Genomic DNA, 24,276 nt, shown 5'->3' on the forward strand with positions numbered 1-24,276 from the left:
TCATTTCATTACACACATTCAGCTTCTGTGGGTCTACATTTAAAGAGACAGAAGTTCTAAATGAGACAATATGCATCTAGAAATGTTCCAGAATACATCTTTCACTTTCTAATTACAATGTAAGTTAAACACCAAAATCATGAAATACAGGCTCAAGCTGTAATCTCAGCTAGCTGTCTTCCAGCATTAGAAGAAAAGCTTATCAAATCCAAATCGTTATCTTTTTCTTATAAAACAGAGTCTTTATTAAAGCTCATATTATGGAAATGCTGTACACACTATTAGCAAGCAGTAACTGTAGTATTTCAATATGCATATACTCAGTAATACAAAAATAAAGTAGCAGTAACAAATTTCCCTAGTTTAATGTAAATACAGTTCATATTACTCATAAACCCACATTAAAAATAAAGATATTTAATTCTTTACACTCTTGTGAAGCCATAAAACAGCACCTAGCAATAGTTTTTCAAATAAAATCACAGTGCCTTATATATCCTTTCAAAGAAACAAAGATAGAATAAGTGCATACAGTATTCTTACTGCTATAAAAGTATAAAACCTCTTACCTATTCAGCTTGACTCATCCTTTGTCCTGGTAAATTCCTTAGGTTAATAAAAATAACTTAGGAGAACTGACGTTCTCAAAGAATTCTAGCCCATATTTCAGTTTTAAGTATAGTTCACATTTATGTACTTCATTACAAGCTAAATACTGTTTGGAACCTAACCGTACTGAGAGGTTGTTTGCATACGAACTGCTATAAACTTACATGAACCTCACGTTATGAAAAAAAAAAAAAAAGCTCTCTTCTATTTTAAATTCTGTAATGAAAAGTTCTGTGGAGTAAGTGCCTTCCAAAAGTACATTCCATCCATTTCTAACTCCTGAGGGCCCTCTAGTGCACTGCACACAAATGAACAGAAGAAATTCTCATTTTTCCAGGGTTTTCTTTTTATAAGAAGGCCCTCTGCATTTTGAAATGTTTGAGAATCATATGCTCTTGTGAGGAGAAACAAACAGTGGCTTTTAAAATACTATTAATATGCTATGAACAGGAGGGTTTTCTATTTGTGCTTTCCAAAATGAGGACAGCACAGTCACTGTACAGATGGGAGAGTCGAGGCAGTAAGAAGAGCTCGTGCAGAGCTGAGCAGTGAGATAATGGTGAAGCTGTGACTTCTGACTCCTAACCTGGTGAAAACACAAAATAATAAATTGGATATGTTTGCTGCAATTAAAGTAATAGGGATATTGCCTGTTCCACAATTAACACCTTAGGGGGATCAGACTGATTAAAGAATAGGCTTATGTTTCACATGGGTCTAATTTGAGTTATAAAACTTTGTAAGTGGATTTTTTTTCACTGACCACCACTTTTCTTTACTTAATTCAAATAGTTCCGGACAAGTCTATCAATATCAGTAAGATATGGCTAATCTTGCTTAAAATTGTTTACACTTTAAAAGGGTTGCACGATATGATCTTCTCAAATCACCCTTACATGTTGGAGGGTCCTGCTGAAAGATGGAATGGTCATTATAGAGGTACCAGCTTTGTGCCCTTTTGACCAAGAGAGAACATAAATGGGTCCTATGAACGGCCTCCTGTGTTCCATCTAAGAAAGATACAAGGTGAGTGCTAAATATCAGCAAGTTATATGGGTAAAATCAGGGCACAGAGCATATTTGCACATACACATAAAATCTTCTGAAATGCTTAAGACAGGTTTCTCACTTTAAAGATAAAAAATGGGAAGTTAAAAATGGGAAGACCATTTAAGCAAACAGTTTGGAAGCAAACAAATCAGCATGAAGCTTGTAACCACTGTACTTCTTTCAACTATCTCAGAATGTTATTATTCTTTTCACCTTGCTTGCCAGTGGCACAGGCCAGGGAATGCATCACACTGCAACAGTATATCTGAATGTCCATTCCTGCATGCAGACAGTACAGTGACCTATCCATGGCAATCCAGCAGTTGTGAAACACTGCCTGTTCCAGTTCCTAACACTTTTCCTTTGGCATGGCATTTCTTTCAAATTTCGTAACCTACGCAATCTTCTTACAGCAATTCTTTAAAGATTATCTGGTAGAAATTATAGGGATACCCACTGATGTGCAGTGTTGACCACTGAAGTTGTTGTTTTTTTTTTTTTTTTTATGATTTCTGTGACTATGACCATAGTACTTCCTTAATTTTTCATGTTCAGGGAAGAGAATTCTTTCTTTAATGACATCTTGTTAAATTTATTGGAATGGGTGGTTGCATATGTTCAACTACATAGGATTCAATATCTTGTTAGCTGCACAGATATTCGCATCTAAATTTCTTTTCTGGATCTTTAAAAGATAACACATTAAGACATTGTTTATTTCAGTGCTTGTATAAAGCTCCAGTGCCCTGCTAGATTTCACAAAATAACCAACAAATGGCTATGGGCTTGTTTGGAAAACAAACTTTTCTTTGTGTTTCAGGAAAGATAAAGACACGTTTGTTCTTTGGTAAAATTCTTCTTGTATAACTACTAACACAAAGATGCAGCAGGGCACAAAAGTGAGCTGAAAGGGTAATTTGACAAAAAATCTGGAGTATTTTTTTGAAAGAACAGACTGAACTATGAGAGTTGTCTCACCAAACACTGACCTCAATTGTTGCACTTTGCCTACCTATACTTAGCCTACAAGTCAGTATTTATTTCTTGCTGCAAACTATTTTTGTGGTATTGCCATCAGTGTCCATTAAAGTCAGCTTCTTCTCATGTCACTTCTTTATATATCAATATTCCACAGCCAGTGTTATCTATTCCTAAGCCTGGGCGCATTGGAATATCCAAGCTAATATTGGATTGGATGGAATGGAAAAGGGCAATGGATGGAAGAGGAGAAATTAGGAAGTAGTTTCTAGTTCTTTTCATTCCTAGGCACAGAACAGCTGAATTACATATTTTCAACCTTTTTTTGACTGGTTATAACTGCTGAAACACACAACCACCAACATGTTCATTTGTAGAAGAAACCAGATCGGTTTGTGTTTGTCACAGGGGCAGATATTCAGGTTGAAATGGCTGAGGAATGGTGCAGTGCTGGCTGCACGGGGCCTACGGGCCTGCAGGAAGAAAAGGAACTCTCATTATTATAGTTCACGTAGACCTGATTTTACAGAGCATTGCTTCTGCTTGTGCTGGGCTTATGCTGTGTTTTTAAGGCTGCCAACGTGAGCTGGCATCTGGGAACTGTACTTTGAGGAGACGGAGATGTTTGCTCCGTTACTAAACATGCTGACTAATACGTCTGTGCGGGTCAAATCCTTACAGGGCAAACAGCGAGAAAGCTCCATGATATACGCGTGAAATATTTCTTTTTTACGACTTGGATTTGATGACTGAACAATGCGGCTGCTTATGGCGGCTGCTCGCCTCACTCAGCCCGGGTTGCACGGATGGACGCCCGCCTCACAGCCGGGGACGGAGGGCGGAGGCGGGCCGATAGGGGGGCGGGGCATGCCGGGCGGGAGGCCGGAGCGGCGGGGCGGCCGGTGAGGCGGTGTGGAGGGGTTGGGGTCGGCAGCGGGGCTCGGGCGCCTGCTGGGGCGGTTGCTGTCGGTTTCTCCACAAGCGGTGTCTGAGCGCTTGGCTTGCGGGAGCGCGAGGAAGCGCAACCGCGCTCTGCTCGCTCGTGTTCCGCCTAATGGCGGCCTTGAGGCAATGGCAGCCTGCTGCTAGGAGGGCAGAGTCTGGCTATGTAGTGAGCACGTTTTTCCGTGCTGCTTGCTTAGTGAAAGTGCTGCCTGTCTTTGGGAAGTGTGGTCGTAGGGAAGAGAAGAAACGCTCAGCTCAACAGGAAAGGGCTTGGAGGATATGGCCTGTGAGGAGAGACTGAAGGAACTGGGGCTGTTCAGTCTGGGGAAAAGGAGGCTGAGGGGAGACCTTGTTGCTCTCTTCAAATACCTGAAAGGTGTTTACAGTGAGAGCAGGGCTGATCTCTTCTCTCTGGTGACAGGACAAGGGGAAATGGCCTCAAGTTGTGCCAGGAAAGGTTTAGATTGGATATCAGGAAAACCTTCTTTACAGAAAGGGTTGTTAAGCACTGGAATAGGCTCCCCAGGGAGGTGGTTGAGTCACCATCCCTGGATATGTTTAAAAACCGTTTGGATGTGGTGCTCAGGGACAGGATTTAGCAGAGGGTTGTTAGATTAGGGTAGGATGATCAGGTCATAGTTGGACTCGATGATCTTCTTTAAGGTCATTTCCAACCTGAGTGACTCTATGAGCAGTGGGCCTGGTGTCACCTGAGCAAGCTGCTGTGTCACCAAGGAGATTCCCTGAATGGGAAATGTGGTATAGGAAAAATGTGCAAATTAGTAACGTTAATTACAGCTTCTAAACAAATTAAATGAGTGTGAGCAGTTTCAGATCGTGGCAGTACTGTGGATCCAACTTGCAATGGGAGCTGGCATCTTGCTTACACAGCTGTTTGTAAGGACTGCACTGCTGTGTTACTGTTGCAGTAAGTGAAGGTAATAGTCACAGAATGGCTTGGCCTGGGAGGGACCCCCAATGGGGCCCACCCTGTCCCAACGCCCTGCAGTGGGCTGGTTGCCCCCCCCACCAGACCAGCTCAGGTTGCCCAAGGCCTCATTTAGTCTGGCCTTGAGCATCTCCAGGGATGGGGCACCCCAACCTTTTCTGGGCAGCCTGTGCCAGGACCTCACCACCCTCAGTGTGAAGGAACATAGAAACAGTGAACATAGAGAACACGAACTTTCAGTGAAGTTAGTGGGTTAAAGCCAATGTATACAAACAAAACTACATTTCCTCTGCAGCTCAGAAACCCTGAAATACCTTTCAGCTACTTACTGAAGAACTTCTTTAGGTAACTGCCATAACTGTCTGTGACTTGCAGATATAACCACTGTGTTCTGACATCCTGGCAACTTCAGCTATAACCCTGCTGTGCATTTGTTAGCTATAAGCTGTTGGAGGTGCATAAGCTTATTCATCTGGCAATTACAGGATTGTAGATAACAAAAGAGGTTTTTCAGGAATCCCCTGAAACTCTCAGAACAAGACTATGATTATTGACCCAGTACATGCGAACAAAAAATGCAGTTGACTTAATGCTGTATGTCAGTATCACAGAATTACAGAATCACCAAGGTTGGAAAAGACCTTCAGTCCAACCATCCTCCTGTCACCAATTGTTCTCACTAAACCATGTCCCTCAACACAAAATCCAACCGTTCCTTGAACACCTCCAGGGTCGGTGACTCCACTGCCTCCCTGGGCAGCCCATTCCAGTGTCTCACCACTCTTTCAAGTAAATTATTTGCTCTTGACACTGGGTCATAGATTAATTTTAATTTAGAAGGGACCTCTGACAGTCGTATAGTTCAAATCCCCACTTAAAGCAGGGCTGTCATTGAAGCGCATCCAGTTGCTCCAGGTCTCGTCCAGCTGAACTTGCTCTTGAAGTCATTAAAATGGAGTTGGAAGTTGGCCCTGATGTTTAGCTAAATTTGGAGAGTAAGTACCCAAAACCTTGGAGAGTTGCAGAGTTTTTATCAGACTGAATGGAGCATGCTCCTCCTCAATTAACTGAAATTTGTGGGTTTTGTGTCATAATTATAGTTTTACAGTAATACTGTTGATTTCAATGTGCATTTTTTTTATATCTGTTGGATACTGTCTTCACCTGCATCACAAGATTTTCTCCTCATGGATATAAAAATGAAGTATTTTTAATGTGACATTTATATGTAGATTAACAAAATCAAAAAGGATGATAAGCCATTTTGAATTCGAAAGGTTCTTAATATTTTACGTGAATAATGACTTATTTATACTTATTTATTTAAAGACTAAAGAACTGAACCCTGTGCTCACAGAGATGCAATGTGACCAGCTTTATTTTTATGTCTTTAATAGCATAAAGGCTTTTCTTGTGGAAAAGCCAGCCTTTGTGCCTTATGTGAATGGCATTTAACATGCTATGAGTCAATCCTGATGGCATGAAGCTAGCTGATATAAGCCTTTATCTATTCTGATTTATTCTTGTGATGTCACAGTGTTTCTCAACCTGTGAGTTCAGTCTTGGAAGAAATCTCAGCCTTATTATTTCCACTGACAAAGGGGAAGTTTTCCCATGCAAAACTACTTTACAGAAGTACAGTAAAAAATCATCTGGTGGAGGTTATCTTCTAAATGGGTAAGGAAGGTGAAGAATAAATGAGAAAAAGAGAACTGAAATACCTGTGCCATTATACCTTTGTAGTATGTCTTCTAGATGTCACTTGTGTTTTTTTTCGTAAGTATTTAATGAAAAAATGATCTTTCAAGGAGAGAAATTACGGAAACTAATTGGTAACAGTACTTATGGGACTGAACTTTTCACTTGCTAATACAACTGATTAAATTCAGCCAGCACTGATGACTCTGCTGAAGCTTAGATAAAAGCACTGCCTCAGCAGATGTGGTTCTCAGTGTCCTAAGGACTGCAGAGGAGCTGAGGCTGGAGGGTTAAGCAAGATGAAAATACATGCTGTGGCTCAGCTCTTCCTTTTTAACAGAGTACAGTTGCAGCACCCCTTAGCTGATTTGGCAAAATTTCCTCCATCCTTTTTTAGCTTCTTTCCTCCAGGCAGCACTTGGTCCACTACATTGGGGAATTTCAAACTGCATTGGGAAGTCATTATAATCAGAATAAGCAGTGTTACATCAACAACAGGATTGTGTACCTCTATAAATATGTCCCTTTATACTCACAGAGTAATTGGTTGGTTTTAACAGTGAAAATCTTTCATCGAAAGAGGAAGTCTAGAGTATAGGATAAAAACACTAAATTATGTATTGCCAGTTAAATATCTTGTTGCAGGTTACAATTCCAAGTGCTTTTCCTATATATTTGTTTCTTATATGTTTGCTTTTCTTATATAGTTGACTTCAGAGCCACTTTTTCTATCAAATCCATATCAGAGGTGTATGGGACACTTCTGTTGAGTGTAATCTCTAGGTGAATCTCCAACTAAAAGAACAAAAGAAGAGGTTATGAGATGAAAAAAATCTATGGCTTTCACTTGTAATTCTAAGAAATGAAAGAAGAAACTTTTGAGGCAGCTTGTCCTTCTACTCAGAGGAAAAGATGAACCTTTATTCCTGCTTTATACCAACTAGAGCAATTCTTGTGGTTTGCTTACAATCCTATGTGAAGCTCACTATGGCAATCTGTTGAATCTCTATGCCTATTCATGACTTGTAGGCAGAGAAATTGCAATTTACTGGTAGCTTCTTCCAGTAATGGTTTGATCTAATTTTCGAATCCGTGCTTTTTTACACACCTGTGTGACTAGTTTGCCTACAGGAGCAAGAATATTATGATACAGTGTCTCCCTAGGCAGCAAGGTTTCCCCTAACTCACAGATTCAAATCATCTGCATTCATGGCATTGTGTTTTCAGACACGATTTCTATGAAGATATGAAATGTGCCAATTATTGTGTGCATCTGTTCTTAATTGGCATGTGATTACAATTGTATGGCATGGGATTCCATGGTTTAGTTCCCAGTTCTTTCAGGCTTCTGAGTGAGAAACTTAGAGTCCTTTGAGTTGCAGGTTTCTGAACTAGAGTGGTATTTTTAATACTCACATATTGAATTCTGCTCTCTGATTTCAGAATCTTTCAAGACCTGCAGCAAAAAGGAAAGCTCTACAAGAAGAGACACCTTCAGAGCAAAAATGAGCTTTGAGAGAGCCTACAATACCTTTAACATCAGCAATAGCACAGATCTTGCTATTGGATTTATTTCTTCCGCAGTAGCTGTTTTTCTATTTGGGACAAATTTTGTGCCAGTTAAAAAATATGATACTGGTGATGGTAAACTTATCTACATTTTTACTTTTATTAATTTTGCTAGTAGGAATAATATTTCACCTGCAAATGTGAATGTTTCTATAGATAGATTTATAAGTATCAGTATAGTCTGTGTGTTTAAACTTCCTTTCTGATGTTAGAGTATAAAGTAGTAATGTATTAGTTCAGGATACAGTAAATCTCTTTTTAACAGTAATGATGATTTCATGAGCATCTTCCAGTAGAATGTGAAATGTCCTTACTTTTACCATGGGGTGGGAATTCTCAAGTACATACAGTGTTATTATAAATAACACTGTAAAAGGTGTTGGTTTTCAGAGCATTGCCCTTTGGTTATGGACCTGAGATAATATGAGACCAATAAGAAAAGGACATTTTTATACTTATAATTAGTAATGCCAGTAAGAGGAAACATCGCTTCTATTTGCTTTTAATTTCCTTAGGATGTTGTCACTTTATGATACTAGTTTCATGTTGTATTTGCATGTTTATGTGAAGCATAAACCAATCCCCAGAGAAATATATATCCACAACTGTGTTCTTTTAATGTTGTTATGTGCATTACAGACTTTTTTTTTTTTTTTGGTACCAAATGCAGTCCTAGAAAGACAAGGATAGTTTAAAGTAAAAGTCTTAGCTGGCATGAAGTTAAACGATCTGCTTAGTTGCCCCTTAGAGGTTCAATGAAGGTTGGAGTGATTTGTCCAAACTTTGTCATCCTCAGTGTTCTGTATTAATGAGCTGGGCTCTGAAGGAGTTTTGTCTTGCTCAGTCACCTGCGCTAGCTGCTACTGGGGTGGTGGGAGAAGCTTCCAGTAACTTAATATCCTCTTTGTCAGAATACTATCAGAACTTTTCATGCATTTGAGGATTGGGCCTGTGTAAACATTGTCCACCAATTTATTTTATTTTATTTTTTTAATAGAGTGCATAGCAGGGAATAGATCGACAGGAATTGACCAAGTTTCATTTTTTTTCGTGTACTGTTTAAGCTAAAAGAGTACATTCAGAGGCAAGAGACTCACACTTGCAATGTTCTGCCATTTCTCTCTTGTGCACATTTGCTTTTTCCATAGGAATGTTCTTCCAGTGGATTCTCTGTGCTTCCATATGGATAGTTTCTTTGGTGGTCAATTTAATCCAGAATTGCCCCCAGTTTTGGCCTTTGGCTATGGTAGGAGGCTTCCTGTGGGCTACAGGTCAGTGTTCTAATCCTTGAAAAACAAAGTAATCCTAAGTCATCACAAAAACAGCAACAAAACCATTTCTGTGTGTGAGGTAATTATTTGGCTTTTCTAGTCCTGCTAATAATAGAGCTTTACTTTTGGAGAAAATGTTATTGTGAATAGTAATACTGCATATGCTGGGTGGACCTACTTAATGCCTCCAGCTTTTTATTTTATAAGCAGCAAATTTGCACCAAAAATAACTTTTAAAATGATGTTGCGGAAAAGTCTGTGATTCAGTGTATTTTTTTATAAAAAAAAAAATGCTGTTGCTACCAACCTGTAATTGCCTCAATTGTATCTCCTTCTGAACATTCTTAGATTAAATTGATAGCTAAAATATGCAAGACCACAATCTGGTTTATAACTGATTTCAATTTTGATGTTGTGGGTCATTGATTTTTTTTTTTTTTTCTTTTCTTTTTCAGGCAACATCACAGTAGTCCCTATTATTAAAACCATAGGCTTAGCTCTTGGTCTTCTGATATGGGCTTCTTTCAATTTGCTGACAGGCTGGGCAAGTTCCAGGTAAGCATTTTAAATCATACATTATTAATGTTTGTCTTTCCTTGTTAACAGTAGAGTGTAAGCACTGTTGCCAATAAAGAGGATACTTAAAAGATCTTTTCTTTCAATATGGAAAGTAGACAGATTAATTATTTTATCTTTTTTGTTTCCTTTGCCTTAGTAGGAAGAAAATGCCCAGTCATGTTTATTAACATAATTGAGTAAATAAATAATGTGGGTTTTTTACATAAAACTAGAGCACTGTCTTCTGCAGCACGGGTTGATAAAACAATTCAAATTAACTTTGATTTTTTAAATACCCAGCTTAAAAAAAAAAAAAATCAATTTCAATTAAGTTAAAGATTTCTTTTGAATAAATGTGAATTTTTGCAAGCCAATTGAAGCATCGATCCAATGTTTCTAATGTAAACTTCAGCTGAATTATGCCTGTGTATAAAGATTTTCAAGACTAGATTATAGTATTTGGTGTGCAATCAGTGCAGCTAAGAGTAAGTAGTTAAATATTCCAGGTTCGGATGGTTTGGAATTGACCCAGAAGAGGTAGCAAGACCAGTCTTAAATTATATTGGAGCCGGACTTTCACTGTTAAGGTAAAAAGTAATGATTAATTTTTGTAACATAAGAATGTATTTTATAACCACAGGAAAAATGTAAGCAGCAGGCAAATGTATTGAACTGTTTTTTGCAAAGTGATTTATCACAAAATTTTTGAGTTGTCCATACCTGCTTTTTTTTTTGTTTGTTTCCAAAAATACCTAGATTTCAGTACAGAAACGTGTTTTTATACTGGTAGACATGGTCAAGACAGATCTGTGGTGCACTCATTGTAGCAGCTCTGTCTACCTTAGCTCCAGTAACTGCCAAACAATGGCTTCCTTTGGGACCTTTGGAAGGACTTCTCATTTTTATTATTAGTTTATTATTTGTATGGGTTCATGTTTTGAGCTAAACATAGAGTAAAGATGGTCTTTGTTAGGCAGCAGTGTCTCTGCTTTCCAGCTGATTGGCTAGGGAGGTCTTTCCAGGAACAAAAGGGTAGCCCTGAATGCAGGGGCAGTAGGCTTGCCATAGGCATGCTGAGCAATAGATGCACAAAATACCCCCCCAAAAATGCACAAAAGATGAGAGTTAAGAACATGGGGAAAGTGGAGACCATCCTTGATTCCTGTGGCTTTTTACCCATTAGCAGTGCATGATTTTGAGAGGTTTTCACTGAATGTAGCAGTGCTACTATTCCTGCCTGATAAATTCATTCAGCTCACCAGCTGCTTCCTGCCTGTTCCTGAGATATGAGAAAAAAGTGATCAACACGGGAAAAGATCCTTACTAGACTTGTTTTCCTGGCAAGCTGCACAAAGCATATGTATATTGTTCTGTAAAGCTCAGAAGCATGTGTTTCATTTTAGCCTCCTGGGTGGGACCTGTGCATATTTACCTAGTCCCTCTGGAGGAAGCTGGCATCTTTTTGTGTCTATCCATATGGCTTCAGCAGGAGATAAATCACTCCTCAAATGGAGGCATTCTGTTTATGACCATGAGAAAGAATTTGTAGAACATTGAATTATCTTGCTGAAAAATAATTTAAAAAAACAATCCAGAACCAGACTGATTACATATACCTACAGTTCTAATTACATATACTTACCTGATTTCTGAGAGCTGGGGGTAAAAGTAGAAGTGTTCCCCTTTCTTCTTCCTTTTAATCAGTCATTGCATTGGAGCACCACTGAGCAATACCCCTTCTCCTTCTGCACGTGCATGAGACCCTGCAGGAGCAGTGCTCTCCCAGTTGCACATGATAGAAGACTCAGAAAGACTAATTTCCCTTGGGCACAAATCCAATTGTGTGCAGTTTTAAGATTTTCCATATAGAATTTCTGTGCAGATGTTTGACCATGTGTGGTGTTGTACAAAAGGGACTGTTATCTACCACAGCTATTATTAGCATGTGTCTATAACTACACACCACAGAGAGGAGACATTTCCATGCCATTATATAGAAGAGAGAACTTTAAAGATTAAAATAAGATCAATCTGTTTACTTCTGCTGAAGTGAGTTGTTAAAACTGTTCAAAGCAATTGCATTTTAAAAATGTATTGAATTGAGTCTAGGATAGTAATGACAATAAACTAATATTCTTCCAAATATACCTTTTGTTTCTGGACACTAAATGTTATATCCTTGTGGTAATCATTGGTATGTTTTTCTCTTCTGAGTGCTGTCATATTTTTTTTTATAAAAACTGAAGTCCAAACTTCTTCAGCTTCATTAGAAAGCACGCCATTACTGAGAGAATATGTAAGTACTCTTTAGTTGTTACTTTACAGCAGTGAAAATATGTAACCATTTAAAAACAACAGCAAAAACTGCTTTAATGCCAACATATTTTGTTAAAGTTCACGGTAAACTACATAAAACTGTATAAATATGCATTGATTATGTTTTAGTTGTATATTCAGTCAAACGTGAGCAACAGAAAAGGCTTTCCCAAATGTTCTTTCTCAGCTTTATGATTTACAAGTAATTATTGCAGAGTTATAGACACTGTGTAATTCTTCCCTCTCTGAGAAGAGGAAGCAATTTTAATAGAAACTTAACTATAATAGCAGGAGAATGCATAGTGGGAAGGCAACTGACTGTTTAAGTGTTCTCCCAGATTTTTGCCACATTACAGAACCAGTCCCTGATCCACAGCACAGGACAAATTTTGAAAGGCAGACCTGTATGTGAATTTTAAAAATGCTCTGTAACGTAGGAAAGCCAAAATCCATAGCCAGTCATTTACAGACTTTGAGATAGATCCAATTATTACTGTTAGGTTCTTTCTTTTTTTTTTTTTTTTCTGAAATGATTTCTCTTTTCTTTATTCAAAGTATCTGTGTAAATTCCTCCTATTTTTCCTTCCATTATCATTTTCTTAGAGCAACACTGCTGTATTAATATGATGTTTGAGATGCTGTTTTCTTTTTAAAGGGAAAAAAGCAGGACTGAGTAAAAAACTCTAATTTTTCTACAGTCTGTTAATGCTTCTGAAGACACCTCTGATGTCTCATGGGTGACCAATCTTTCTCCAGTAAAAAAAAGATTTGTGTAAGTCATTAACAGAGAAAGTAATTAAACACACAATAAGAACAGAATTTGTTTTGAAGTTTTCCAGGCATAGTCATGCACTAATAAACAATACACATATCTGTAGATGAAAAGCTAAGCTAGTTGGATAATTTTCTTCTGTGTTCAGTGTATTTTACCCTATCAAAGAACATTTGCAGAGTAAACATCAATAGCAATTAAGTGATTACAGAGCTGGTTTGTATCATGTTTATTAGCACCCAGCATAGAAGGAACTCATGCTTCCAGGTGTGGTTTCCAGGTGAAAACACCTGGAAAAAGCATGGCAACATGGTAAGTAAACAGCAGAAGTGGTCCAAGGTGGAATTAGTAGCTAGCAAGGCTAGCAAGGGCACTGCTGACAGCCAAGGCCCCAATCGTATGGAAGTGGAGAAGGGGATGCAGTGATCCTGGAAGTCTTTGTATGGAAAACATTGACTGCAAAGTGAAGCTGAGAGTTGGAGCATTTTAACTGTATCTTTTGTTTTCTCCTAGCTTCACTTTTAAAAAAATATTGCGTGGTGAATGTGGTTAATACTGATTGCAGGTTCTTGGCACAAGAACTATCTGTATTACTTGGCTATGAAGTGCAGGAAAACTAAATTACTGTTTTGAACAATTTCTGCTTTAAAAAAATTAAAAATGTGCTAACATATCATTTTTATGGCATTGCTAGCAATTTTCTTAGATGTTTTAAGTGTATTACTTACTTCCCTAATTAACACCAGGCTGTTTTTTTTTCTGATTTTTGCTCTTTTTAAAGAGGATGTAGCCTAGCTGTCATAGCTGGAATACTCTACGGTTCCAGTTTTGTACCAGTACTTTACATCAAGGACCATGGAAGAAGAAATGAAACTATATATGCAAGAGCGAGTCAATTTGGTAAAGGCTAATAAGACCCTTCTGCTTTATATCATTATTACACAGCAGTCTTCTGCTTTCTTAAAGGCACAGGATGAAACTGTACTGCAGGAAGTACAGTGAGAAAATACAAGTTCTGCACTATGTTATGTGTTATCAAGTTTGTTGCTTTCTAAATACTAGAGCTCCCTTTTTCCCAGAGGTGACTTACACCATTAAAAGAACAATGAGAAACTACCCAGAAGATAACCATGCTTATCTCACTTACTAACACTTTCAAAGTACCAGGTTCATATGCCAGGAACGTGAGGGGCAAGAGCTGACTCTGCTGCCAAATTAGTACACTAGTAGTGGAAAAGAAGATAGAACATAATTAATGAGCTGAAGAGATATACAAAAGTTTAAGTAATTAACATGGTATTGTTTTTTAAATGGAAGCCTTTTGTTGAAGATTAACAGTCAACTTAAATGTTTCTCAAGAAGCATTTTCCTGAAGATTTAGTATAAGTTAGCAAGTAGTACCAGCCACAGTTTAAGGGCAGCATACCACTTGGGCAGAGCAATGCTGCCATTAACACTGCTTATTACATCATGTACAGTTTCATTTGAATGCAGCAATTCATGTATTCCCAAACTAGACATCATGTATTATTACTGTAGTTGCCTTTTCTGATGAGGACTCACAGATGGAAGGAGATGGAGATTACCTTGCTACATGCTTCAGCTTTACCACATTCGGAAAGTTTTATTTAGCACCTACCCAATCTGTAAAGGATTTTTGTTAGTGATTATAGAGATCAAAATTGTGATGCATTCTTTAAGATAAGAAAGAAAAAAGAAAAAAAAAGACAAAAAAGACCGTGTTTATCTTCCATAGTATGTGCAGTTATTATGTGCAGTTATCTGTGCAGTCACATGTGCAGTTTTAAATGTATAACATAAAGAAAAGAAATGATTATCTACAGGAGTGCAAATGTAGATGGTTAAGAGAGGATGTGATTATGTAAAACAGCTCCCCATCACTTTTGTGGCCTCGTTTAAGGGTTTTCTCAAGTTTTTTATAAATTAATTCAGTAGCTTGACTAATAGAGTTACAAAAAATAACTCACATGAATGCATAAAGGCTTGTGATAAATGCTAGAATCAGTGCAACATTTAATTCATGTTTAATAGGATATGTATGATTAACCAAATCTTCCACAGTCAGACTGTTATGTTAATCATAACCACAATTGAACTTGAATTGTTAGCAGTAGCATTTTATGTATTTTTGTCTGTGGAATAGAATCAGTGAAATAAATGTAGTTAAAATTAATAGCTGATATTTTAGGGTAATAACAATTTTTCAATTTCTCTTTCAGATTTAGATTATGTTTTTGCACACTTCAGTGGAATATTTCTTACAAGTACTGTCTACTTTTTGATCTACTGTGCAGTCAGGAAAAATAAACCTAATGTTTATCCCCAAGCCATACTACCAGGTATGTTGTACTGTTAAATTAGTAGCTAATGACTGTTAATTCTTTGTACTTCTTTGCAGTGACTACTTCAGTCTGTGTATTGGAGCTGTGGTTAGCCTTTGAAGTCTCTTCATTTGACTTTGTTTTGAAAGATACTGCTATTAGGTTAATTAAGGTTAGGAAAAAACCTTAATTTTGCTCTGCTCTGAAAAGTGACATTGCAAGTGGTGCATTTTCAAAACCTAACTCTGCCTTAGAGGACAACACATTGCCCAGGAAAGTGTGAACTTCAGTGATAATTTGCTGCTTCATTTGAGATAGCTGATTTTATCCCTTGAGCCTGGTCTAGATTATCAGAGCTAGCTTGTTAGAGTAGTTACTGTACTAAAATATTCAGTTTTGCTATTATGCTGTAAATACAGATGTTTCACAAATGGCTGTCTATACTTTTCTGTACATGTTTTTGATCAGAATTTATTTTTCTAGGGTTTGTTTCTGGTTTGCTTTGGGCAATAGCCAATTGCTGCTGGTTCATCGCCAATCACTATCTCAGTGCTGTAGTCAGCTTTCCAATAATTACTGCAGTAAGTATATAACAACAAAATCTCTGACTAGAATTGAAGTGAAAGTTCTTTTTCTGCTGTTTGTGGAATTAAGATGAAATTTTGGCACACCTAGGGCTTTTTTTTTTTTTCCCTCAAGAGTATGCATTGCCTCTTTTGCTTTTGTTTTATTGGAAACTTTCATGACTGTGACAAGCACCATTTTGGCCAGTGAAAAATGGAGGAGTTGAAAGTAAGAGACTTCAAACTGTGTTAAAGCCAATGCTCTGGAAACACAACTGTATCAATATTAAATAGTGAGAGAAGTTACGTATTTTCATCTCACCAAAGTATGTATTGCTCTGGATTTTTTTCAGTTGTTACTTTTAAGTATCAGTTATTATTCTTAATTAAGTATTTTTTACCACAGTTCTTGAACACATCTAACAGCTTTTGAATTGTTGAAAATAATTTCTTTATACCTAGGCAGGGAAAATAGCTGTTTGATTCCTGCTTATGATACTGTACCTTTCAAACAGCTAACATCCAGAAGTTGCATAAATTCCATCACTGTGTATAAATTTGCTGTTACTCTGAGTGGTACTGCAAAGCTGGATAACTTCTGGCAAATTGAAGTTTATAAGTATCAAAATCAAAGTTCTGCAGAACAGCTCTATTTTGGAAAAAAAAAAAAAACTAATGAAACAATAGGGATTAAAGTTTGCTTCAAGATGCAGTTAATCAAAATGAACTCTGCAGTATGCAATGAAAAAAACCTTGCATCATTCTAATTACAAACTGAAGGATTAGTGGAAAGCAGCTTTAGTAACTGTGGTTATCAGCATACATAAATGGCAAGGATATAAAATCACTAAATGAAAAATTTTAAAGACAGCACTGATGAGAAGCTCCCTGTCTTTCACTGCAGTTTTGGAATTGCTGCTTTACTTCATCCTAGAGGGAATTTCAGTTACTCATCACGTCCCTTTAACAATTTGTTTCATTTAAAAAATGCATTCCTCTGGCAATGTAAGTTATCTAGAAAGTGAAATAGCACCTTAGTTATTATGTAAATAATACTTTGCAGTTTCACTCAGAAATAGCATGTGCAAACACACTCAGCATAAGGTACTGTTTTCTCCTGGTATAAATTTTTGTCCTATTGACTTTACTTAAGATAGAGAGAGGAAAATGACTGTCTAAACATCTGTCAAGTGTTTCAGAGAGCAGCTGTAATGGGAAACATTTGCCAAAAGTTTCAGACATTTTCATATCAGACATGAGAATTCAGGTCATTGCACACAGAGGAGATAAACTGTATTACCAGGAATGTCTGGAAATTATCATCGTGTACCACTGCTTGCTGTTAGCTAGGAAACCTGTAAGGCGACATCACAGATAAAACACTAGTTTTCCTGACCTGTCTTAACTGTCTGGCTTTGTGCTTTGTCCAGATCCCTGAAATACAGGAAATAACCTTAATGTTCCAGTGTCTTGATATCATACTGAGTGATAAAATCAAACTTTGTTGAACAGGTTAGTCATAGTAGAGGAAATGTTAAGAATATCCTTGATGGCTGCCAAAAAAAACCTGAATAATCCTCTGAAATGTGGTGAAAGATGAAAGTCTGTATTTGTACATATTATTTGGAGACTCTAAAAGAATGTGTAACAGCTAGTGCAGACTTCACAGTGTAATTTAGAAAGAATTATGCCCTCTGTAATAACAGTCTTTTACTTCTTTAGCCCTTCTTGATTATTTATTGTATCTTACCTCCTAGGGTAAGATACAATCACTTTGGTGATGGTAATGCTTTTTCCGTGAATGCTGTAATTACACAGGATGGAAAGACATAAACTTGCTATCCAATTGAAATGCAAGCACCCTTAAAACAGTAATGAGAATGTGGCACATTTTAAGAAATGCTGTAATGTACAAATGAATCTTATTCTTTAGGGTCCTGGCCTTATTGCTGCAATGTGGGGAGTCCTTGTATTTAAAGAAATCAAGGTAATCTTAGTAGATCTTTCACCTAGTCTCTCTTGTGGTTGTCTCTAGCTTGTAGAGCAGCATTACTTGATAAAGAGCTGTCTCTGTTTGATTTCTCCACCTTACAAGTATTGCATTACGAAGCAGAAAGTCATGACATGCAGTAATAGGTTTTCCAAGAAAAATTAAGAACTTTGAACAAGTCTTACAGGAATGAAGATTGGAATTCCAGAACTATGAGCAGCAGGGGGAGTAAATAAAGGCTGTAGCATTGTCAAGAAATGGGATGCCAAGCATAACCTTTATTTGAGCTAGTTCTTTCAGCAGGGGCAGGGAATTCAGCAATTGTCTCAATAATCACACAGACTAGTAAACCAGGATCAAATTTTCCAAACAGTGAGGCAGAGCACCATGCTGATGGACAATATAGAGATTCTTAAGCTGATATGCACAGAACAGTCTAATTTACTAGATGTTAACATAACACGGCTGAAATTATTTTTCTAATGGAATTTGAAGCATAGCAGTGTAGCCCTAAGATTTCCTTAGCTATTCAGTACAAGATTCATAGATGTGTAATTTGCCATTACAGATGAGATTACCTTTTCATGTAATGGATAGATTTGTTTTATCATAACATTAAATGAAACCCTATTGTTTAAGTTTCCCTTTTTTTTTTTTTTTTTTTTGTGAAGAGATGTAAATTATGATATATTTTTCTTTTTCTCTCCTTTCATCTATCCAGGGCCTGAAAAACTACGTATTACTCTTAGTAGCATTTTGCATCATTTTGGCTGGGTCACTCTCCACAGCTTTTTCTAAAGTTTGAAGATCATCTTACCAGTAGATGGTGCTACTGTCTTGTATAATTAAAAGCACAGCTGTATGTATCAACGATTATTTGCAAAATGCAAAATGCACGTCCAACATTTATCATAACATTTTTCAGGGAAGTTAAAAAAAAAGAAAGAAAGAAAACCTTCAGCATGAAAGAAAATCTGGAAATGTTTATTTCTACACTTCAAGGATATCAAAGGATCTTATTAAATAAAGCCAGATGATTTTACAGTTACTGATTTTGTTGGTTTAGGTATGAAACTTGCATCATCATAAATTCTGGTTCACTGTTGTGATGGTGGAGAAAGGGAGTTAATATTCTGTGTGTGTTTACTAATTCATCTTATTCCAATGCTGTCTTACTGATTTGACTGTATTATGTCTTGGAATATTTATGTTTGGGAACTGATTCAAAGATACAAAACTTGTTTTTTATTTAGAGGCATTATTCTTTAAAGATAACAATTCATATAGAAATCTTCCAATCACTGCACAATTTTGAAGGAAATGCAGGAAAAAAAAAAAAAGGTGCTGAAAAATAAACTAGTGCTTACTGCTACTCTCTTTGTTTAAATGCCATAACATTATGTAGAAATCATGACCATGGTATGAATTGTTGGGGTTTTTACTGAGCTCTTGTAGAGTGGACTAAATCTGTCTAGAAAAGTGCAACACTCAGACTGCAGTCTTAGAAAAAAACAACAGGAGCAGCAGTGTGATTATGTTTTTCATCTACTGTATAAGCTCTTCTCATGGACAGATGTGATAATATGATGTGCTTTAATACCACAGCTTAAAATGTGTAGCATATTGAGATTACATTGTAATTTCATTAAAGTTTTAGTCTGGAAAGATCACAGAATGGATTGGGTTGGAAGGAACCTTAAAAATTATCTAGTTCCCACTGCTGTGTAATCTATCTCCAGCTGTGCTAGGAATAAACAAGCAGCATTGCTTGAACTGGGGGACCTAGTTTACCTCTAACCTTGACCAGCTGTTTCCCATCTTCACTACATGAAGTAGTGCTGTAGGCCCTGTCTGTTTCTGCAGTATCCTTGTTTGGTGCTATGAGTATCCTGAGTGGAGGTGTCTTGGGTTCAGCTTTTTGCTCTCTCTTGAGGGATGCTTGTAAGTTCATGTGTGGTATGGGCCCAGCATTTTTCTACCAGATTGGATTGTAGGAAACATTTTAATCTACAAGGGCAGCAGCACCTTTACACTTCCTCATTTCTGCAAAGCATTAGTTGGCTTTCTGGAACAAACCCACAACAATTGCATATAGATACATGCAATTTTGTACAGCCTTCCAGTCTGTATTGTAAAGCTATGAGATGTGACAACTTAATTGCTTATTGTTAGGGCATTAATTACAATTCTTATCTGGGAAAACTCAAATATTGGCTTTGTTAAATGTTTTTTAGCACATTCCCTATTGGATATGTCTTTTTGCCTTGCAAATAGGAAAATAAAAAAAATGAACAAACCACCATCTCTTCGCAGCTGTTATCTATTAAAAATCCATTGTGTAATGTGTCAGGAAGTTTGGTTTAAACATGTATATATTCTAAACTATGTTTTCAATGTGGTCACGTGGAATATTATGAAGATAAGTATTCCACTGATTTCTGAGATGCTCCTGAAGTTTTGAGTTTGAAATACAGCTTTCATGTTAAAATGCTGAACCCACAGAGTTCTGTTTATAGTGCTGTTTATACACAACAGTCTGACAGTAAATGTCTAATGAGGGAAAATTCTGCAGCTGATCTAAATAATCATGGCTCTGCTTATATCAGCAAAGCTCTGTGTTTTTATATCAGTCAAACAACTGACATGGAATATTTCTTTTTATTGTTGTTGCTTCATTTTTTGTATGTGTAATTGAAAGAAAAATCAAGTAGGACCAAGATGGGAAAATGACACTTCTTGAAGAAAGTTATAATGTTGTATACATGTCTGGGTCTGTTTAATAATTTGTAAGAACATATTTGAGCTTGTTATAAGAATTTTTCTCTGGTAATCCTTAAAAGCAAACTGATCTTTCAAATACAGGTTGACAGGGAATTTCCAAATTAGATTTTTGTGTGGGTGTGGTGTTTGCAACAAAGGTACTCAGCATCACCTGTTTAGAGTTCTCACACCTCATTATTCCTTCCCCTGTATTCATTATCAATTTGCTTGCCTAGGCTCACTGCTCTTCTTCCATAATTCTTTTTATTCCTTCATATTCTTAGTAAAAATTATTATTATCTGGAAAAATAAGTATATTCACTCCTATGTCCTTTAAAGCAGCTAGTGAAATGCAGCCCGTTTATTATCTCTATATATGTTTATGTATTTTATCTACATTAGAATTTTCTTTTTCAATCACAATTCAAGGTTGACTAAATACCAGTTCAACAGTCTGACCTGATCCCTGAGTGTTTTTGCATTTGGAATGAAAATAAAATGATAGTCAAGATGATGCATTCTAGCAATTAACGTCATTTTTTATGCTGACCCCTTGCTTTCAAGTAGAAGGTTGAAATTTAATGTAGTATTCCAGAATTATGCAATGACAGATGGATTCTACTTTAGCTAAATATGTAATCTTCATAGCAAGTGACTGTGAAGTGCAGTATTTTAGCTGAGGAGATGTTTTTCGTGTTCTTGATGCTTACCATAAAATGTGTCTTAAAAATCTAAAAGATTTTTTCTCTTGATTTGTGCTGCTTATTGTACCAAAGGGCCTGTTTGCGAGAGCAACCTGACATTTTGCATTTGTGGACCAAGGAAAAACGGTGGCCTCTAACAGATGACTAATTTTTTCCTTATTTAGGGAGGGGAGGGGTACATTTGTTCAGGAATTGCAGAGCAAAAGCTGCTCCCAGCAGTCCTGCACATCTGAGCTTTGATCCTGGACAAGGAAGAGCCTCAGGAATGCAAAGGCCACAGGCTCCAGGATGCTTTGACTGTGGTTTCCAGTTGCTTTTGTGTGCAATTGCCAGGCTGGAATTTGTTGTGTAAAACCCTATCAGAGTTTGTATCCTCGAAGCATATTGTGCCATCAAGCTCAAAGGAACAGTTCAGGCTGTTGGCTTGTGGTGAGTCCCTAGAGATATATTTGCAAAGGCTATGTGTGCCCTCATCTTTAACTTCTGTTTCAGATGTTTGTGTCTAGCATTTTTAAGTGAAGTAGTTGAAATTTAGTTCTTAAATCCATAAAAAAAGCTACTATTTATAGATAACCAAACCTACATGGGACAAAAAAACGTTTGAATATTTTTGGAGGTTGGCAGCATTTTATATTATGTTTATAATATGAGCAAAAAAATTGAAAAATTCTAAGTTAAGCACTTGCAACTTGCATTTCTAGCAACATACGCAACATTTTCTTGCCTTTTGTGAGGCTATTCACCCTGAACACGTATTGTGCTTTTCCAGCTTTGTAGACATTGAAGTGATTGCCTTCTGTTTTTCCTTTTCCACTGATTATGCTTACTGTACTTTAGTGCCTGTTGTATTCTTGTAACGTGGTAAGGGACAATCGATTTGGTGAAGCAAGGGTATGTACGTGTGTCTATTTGCTCATGTACAATCATACTCTTTTTTTTTGTGGTATCAATCCATTCTATTCTTTAGTATATCATACCTTTTATATTAAATTACTTTGGCAACTGCCATTTTTTCCATATTGGCTGTACCTACTTCAGTGAAGTAAGTTTTAGCATCAAGAAAGACTTGATCTTAATAGACTTCCACCATTTAATTGGGTTTTCACTTGTGTTTCTCATAATGTGGTTTATGTCAGTTTTAGATGTCTGTCATGGACACAGATAGAGCTAGATAACCCCGTGACAAAAGTAAACTCTTAGATGCTTTAAAAAATGGCTTTGCATATGATTTTTATCATATCTTAATATTAAATATTGCATATTAAGCACTGTCTGGTGTAGAGAATTTGTGTTCGTGGTTGGGGCTGTTTAAGTGACTATTGTGTAAAGTTTAATGCTCTCCATCATTTTTAAGTCTTTTTAAAAAGTCTGCAGGATAATTGGAGCTGAAATGACAAGAAAATATCTGCTTCTGGTTTTCCATGAGATCTGCCCTGTCCAGGACTTGGAGAACTTTTATATTACTTTCATGAAGGAAAATAGCAAGATTGGACTCCGTCAGATGGATAATGAGGTGTTGCACTGTGAAATCACTTCTGAAAAATGTAAAGGATGAAAACATTTCAGAAGCCGTAGCTTTTTTGTTTAGTGACAATTTGCTAATGGAAAAATATTCAGAATATCAGATTTTAGGGCTGCCATCAAACAACTGCAAAGGATGTCATCAGTCCAAGATATTGGTATGTCTACAAAGTACAGTAACCCTAACTGTGCAAATATCCGTATGCATATATATAGGCATATAGGATACACTCTAATTTAGATACATAACAACTAAGAAAGAGCATAAGTCATTGCAAGCAGCTGCCTGAAAATGCCAACTTTGTGGTCAGCATGTTTGAAATTACTAAACAGTAAATTGTGGAATCCTTAGAGTTGTAAGAGGCCTTTAAGGTCAGCTGGTCCAACTCCATAGAAGGAGATCTTGCAACAGCAGTATTCCACTGCACAACTTCAGCCCTCCTACTCTCAAAAATAAATGTACAGTGGCATTTTTAGAAGTCATAAATACTGTAACCTTGTAACCTTGTACCCTAATTAAATTTGTTATTTAATTAGAACTCCTCATCCCGAATTAGAGAACCAAAATGGACAAAATGTGCCAGTAAATTATTGTGAATAAGGAATGACTAGTCACTGTGTTGTAATGCAAGAACAACTGACCACACAGCAAAGTTATCTGAGTGAAGATTTATAAGACAAAAGAAAGTGATTTTTCAAAGAAAGCCTAGTTTCCAATTTGAAACTTCTCAGTAGCTGTTGTGTAGGTGAGTATTATAAATAAGCAATCTGAGACAGATCATTTGTAGGCTTCATCTATTGTGCTTTGTGTATAGAACATTTGATACTCATTTTACTAAGATGACAATGTAAATTTTGTGTCTGGATCAAGTACATCAGCACTTTTACTGGGAATTCAGAAAGAGCCTCTGGTTGATGTTATAATGAATATTTCAAGAAGGTGTGTGCAATTCAAACTGTGCCTATGAATGATTACCCTACTTGTTCCTATAGCATCTGCTGTGGCCTCTCTCCTGTTTTTTACTGAAGAGTCAAGATGCTTCACAGGGGGAAAAGCTGTCTGTGGACATTTGTTGAGGCAGGTGGAGAGCTCTTTAGATTAGTGTTGTGGCTTTTTTCCCTACTTTGAGACAGTCGTCCAAATGTAAGCTTGTGTTCTCTTGTGATGGCAAGCAAAAGGAGGAGCCTCAGTTACTGGACAAACTTCAGAAAGCATGAAAAAGATTACTAAGAAAAGCAAAAGAAACAAACTTTTAATTAAGGTATGGAAGCAGGAATTCAATAAGTACGGATGACAAATTGAGCCAAGAGGAAGCAGTAATAAAATTATAAAGCAATGAAGCTGGAGTGAGAGTTTCTCATTATCCGGGTTGAGAAAACTTTCAGCAAATTGATCAGAATCAGGCATATTGCATCAATTAGTCTTGTCTTGTAGGGACTGCATCGTGCTGGAGGTTAATGGGATGGAATAGTAACTCAGAATCTGCCCCTTACAGCCCCACACAGCCCTGCATCGGATGCCAAAGGAAGCGTGACCTCCGCTGCTGCTGTCTGAGAGCAGTGCAGTGTTCCCCCCCTTGGCTACAGTGTGTCATCAGCACATTATTTTCCTAGTTACTCAGATAATAATTCCATTATTTCTCCTCGTGTCTGTTCTCAAAAACAGGACCTGGCACAAATT

The 24,276-nt window shown here is 37.0% G+C and overlaps 2 protein-coding genes across 11 annotated transcripts in view; one reads left to right on the forward strand and one right to left on the reverse strand.

The window, feature by feature from the left end:
- The window catches only part of GASK1B (golgi associated kinase 1B), a 15,963-nt gene extending 15,196 nt beyond the window's left edge, over positions 1-767 (reverse strand). The window contains exon 1 of the mRNA XM_031614258.2: positions 570-767. The gene's annotated coding sequence lies outside the window, so the exon portion shown is untranslated. The remainder of the gene's footprint in view (positions 1-569) is intronic.
- The window catches only part of TMEM144 (transmembrane protein 144), an 18,773-nt gene extending 209 nt beyond the window's left edge, over positions 1-18,564 (forward strand). Inside the window, exons 1-13 of one of the 10 annotated variants that reach the window (XM_090138446.1) lie at positions 2,162-3,539; positions 4,827-4,876; positions 7,673-7,873; positions 8,947-9,069; positions 9,525-9,624; positions 10,134-10,214; positions 11,842-11,923; positions 12,642-12,715; positions 13,497-13,615; positions 14,956-15,075; positions 15,541-15,638; positions 17,554-17,607; positions 18,332-18,564. In XM_090138446.1, the coding sequence (XP_089994572.1) occupies positions 7,735-7,873; positions 8,947-9,069; positions 9,525-9,624; positions 10,134-10,214; positions 11,842-11,923; positions 12,642-12,715; positions 13,497-13,615; positions 14,956-15,075; positions 15,541-15,638; positions 17,554-17,607; positions 18,332-18,415 (1,074 nt within the window). In that variant the 5' untranslated portion in view covers positions 2,162-3,539; positions 4,827-4,876; positions 7,673-7,734 and the 3' untranslated portion in view covers positions 18,416-18,564. The other 9 variants (XM_090138444.1, XM_090138445.1, XM_090138447.1 and 6 more) reach the window with 9 other exon arrangements.
- The last annotated feature ends 5,712 nt before the right edge of the window (positions 18,565-24,276 follow it).

This window comes from Phasianus colchicus, chromosome 4 (genome assembly GCF_987193195.1).
Source record: "Phasianus colchicus chromosome 4, bPhaCol1.hap1.1, whole genome shotgun sequence".
Lineage (NCBI taxonomy): Eukaryota > Metazoa > Chordata > Aves > Galliformes > Phasianidae > Phasianus > Phasianus colchicus.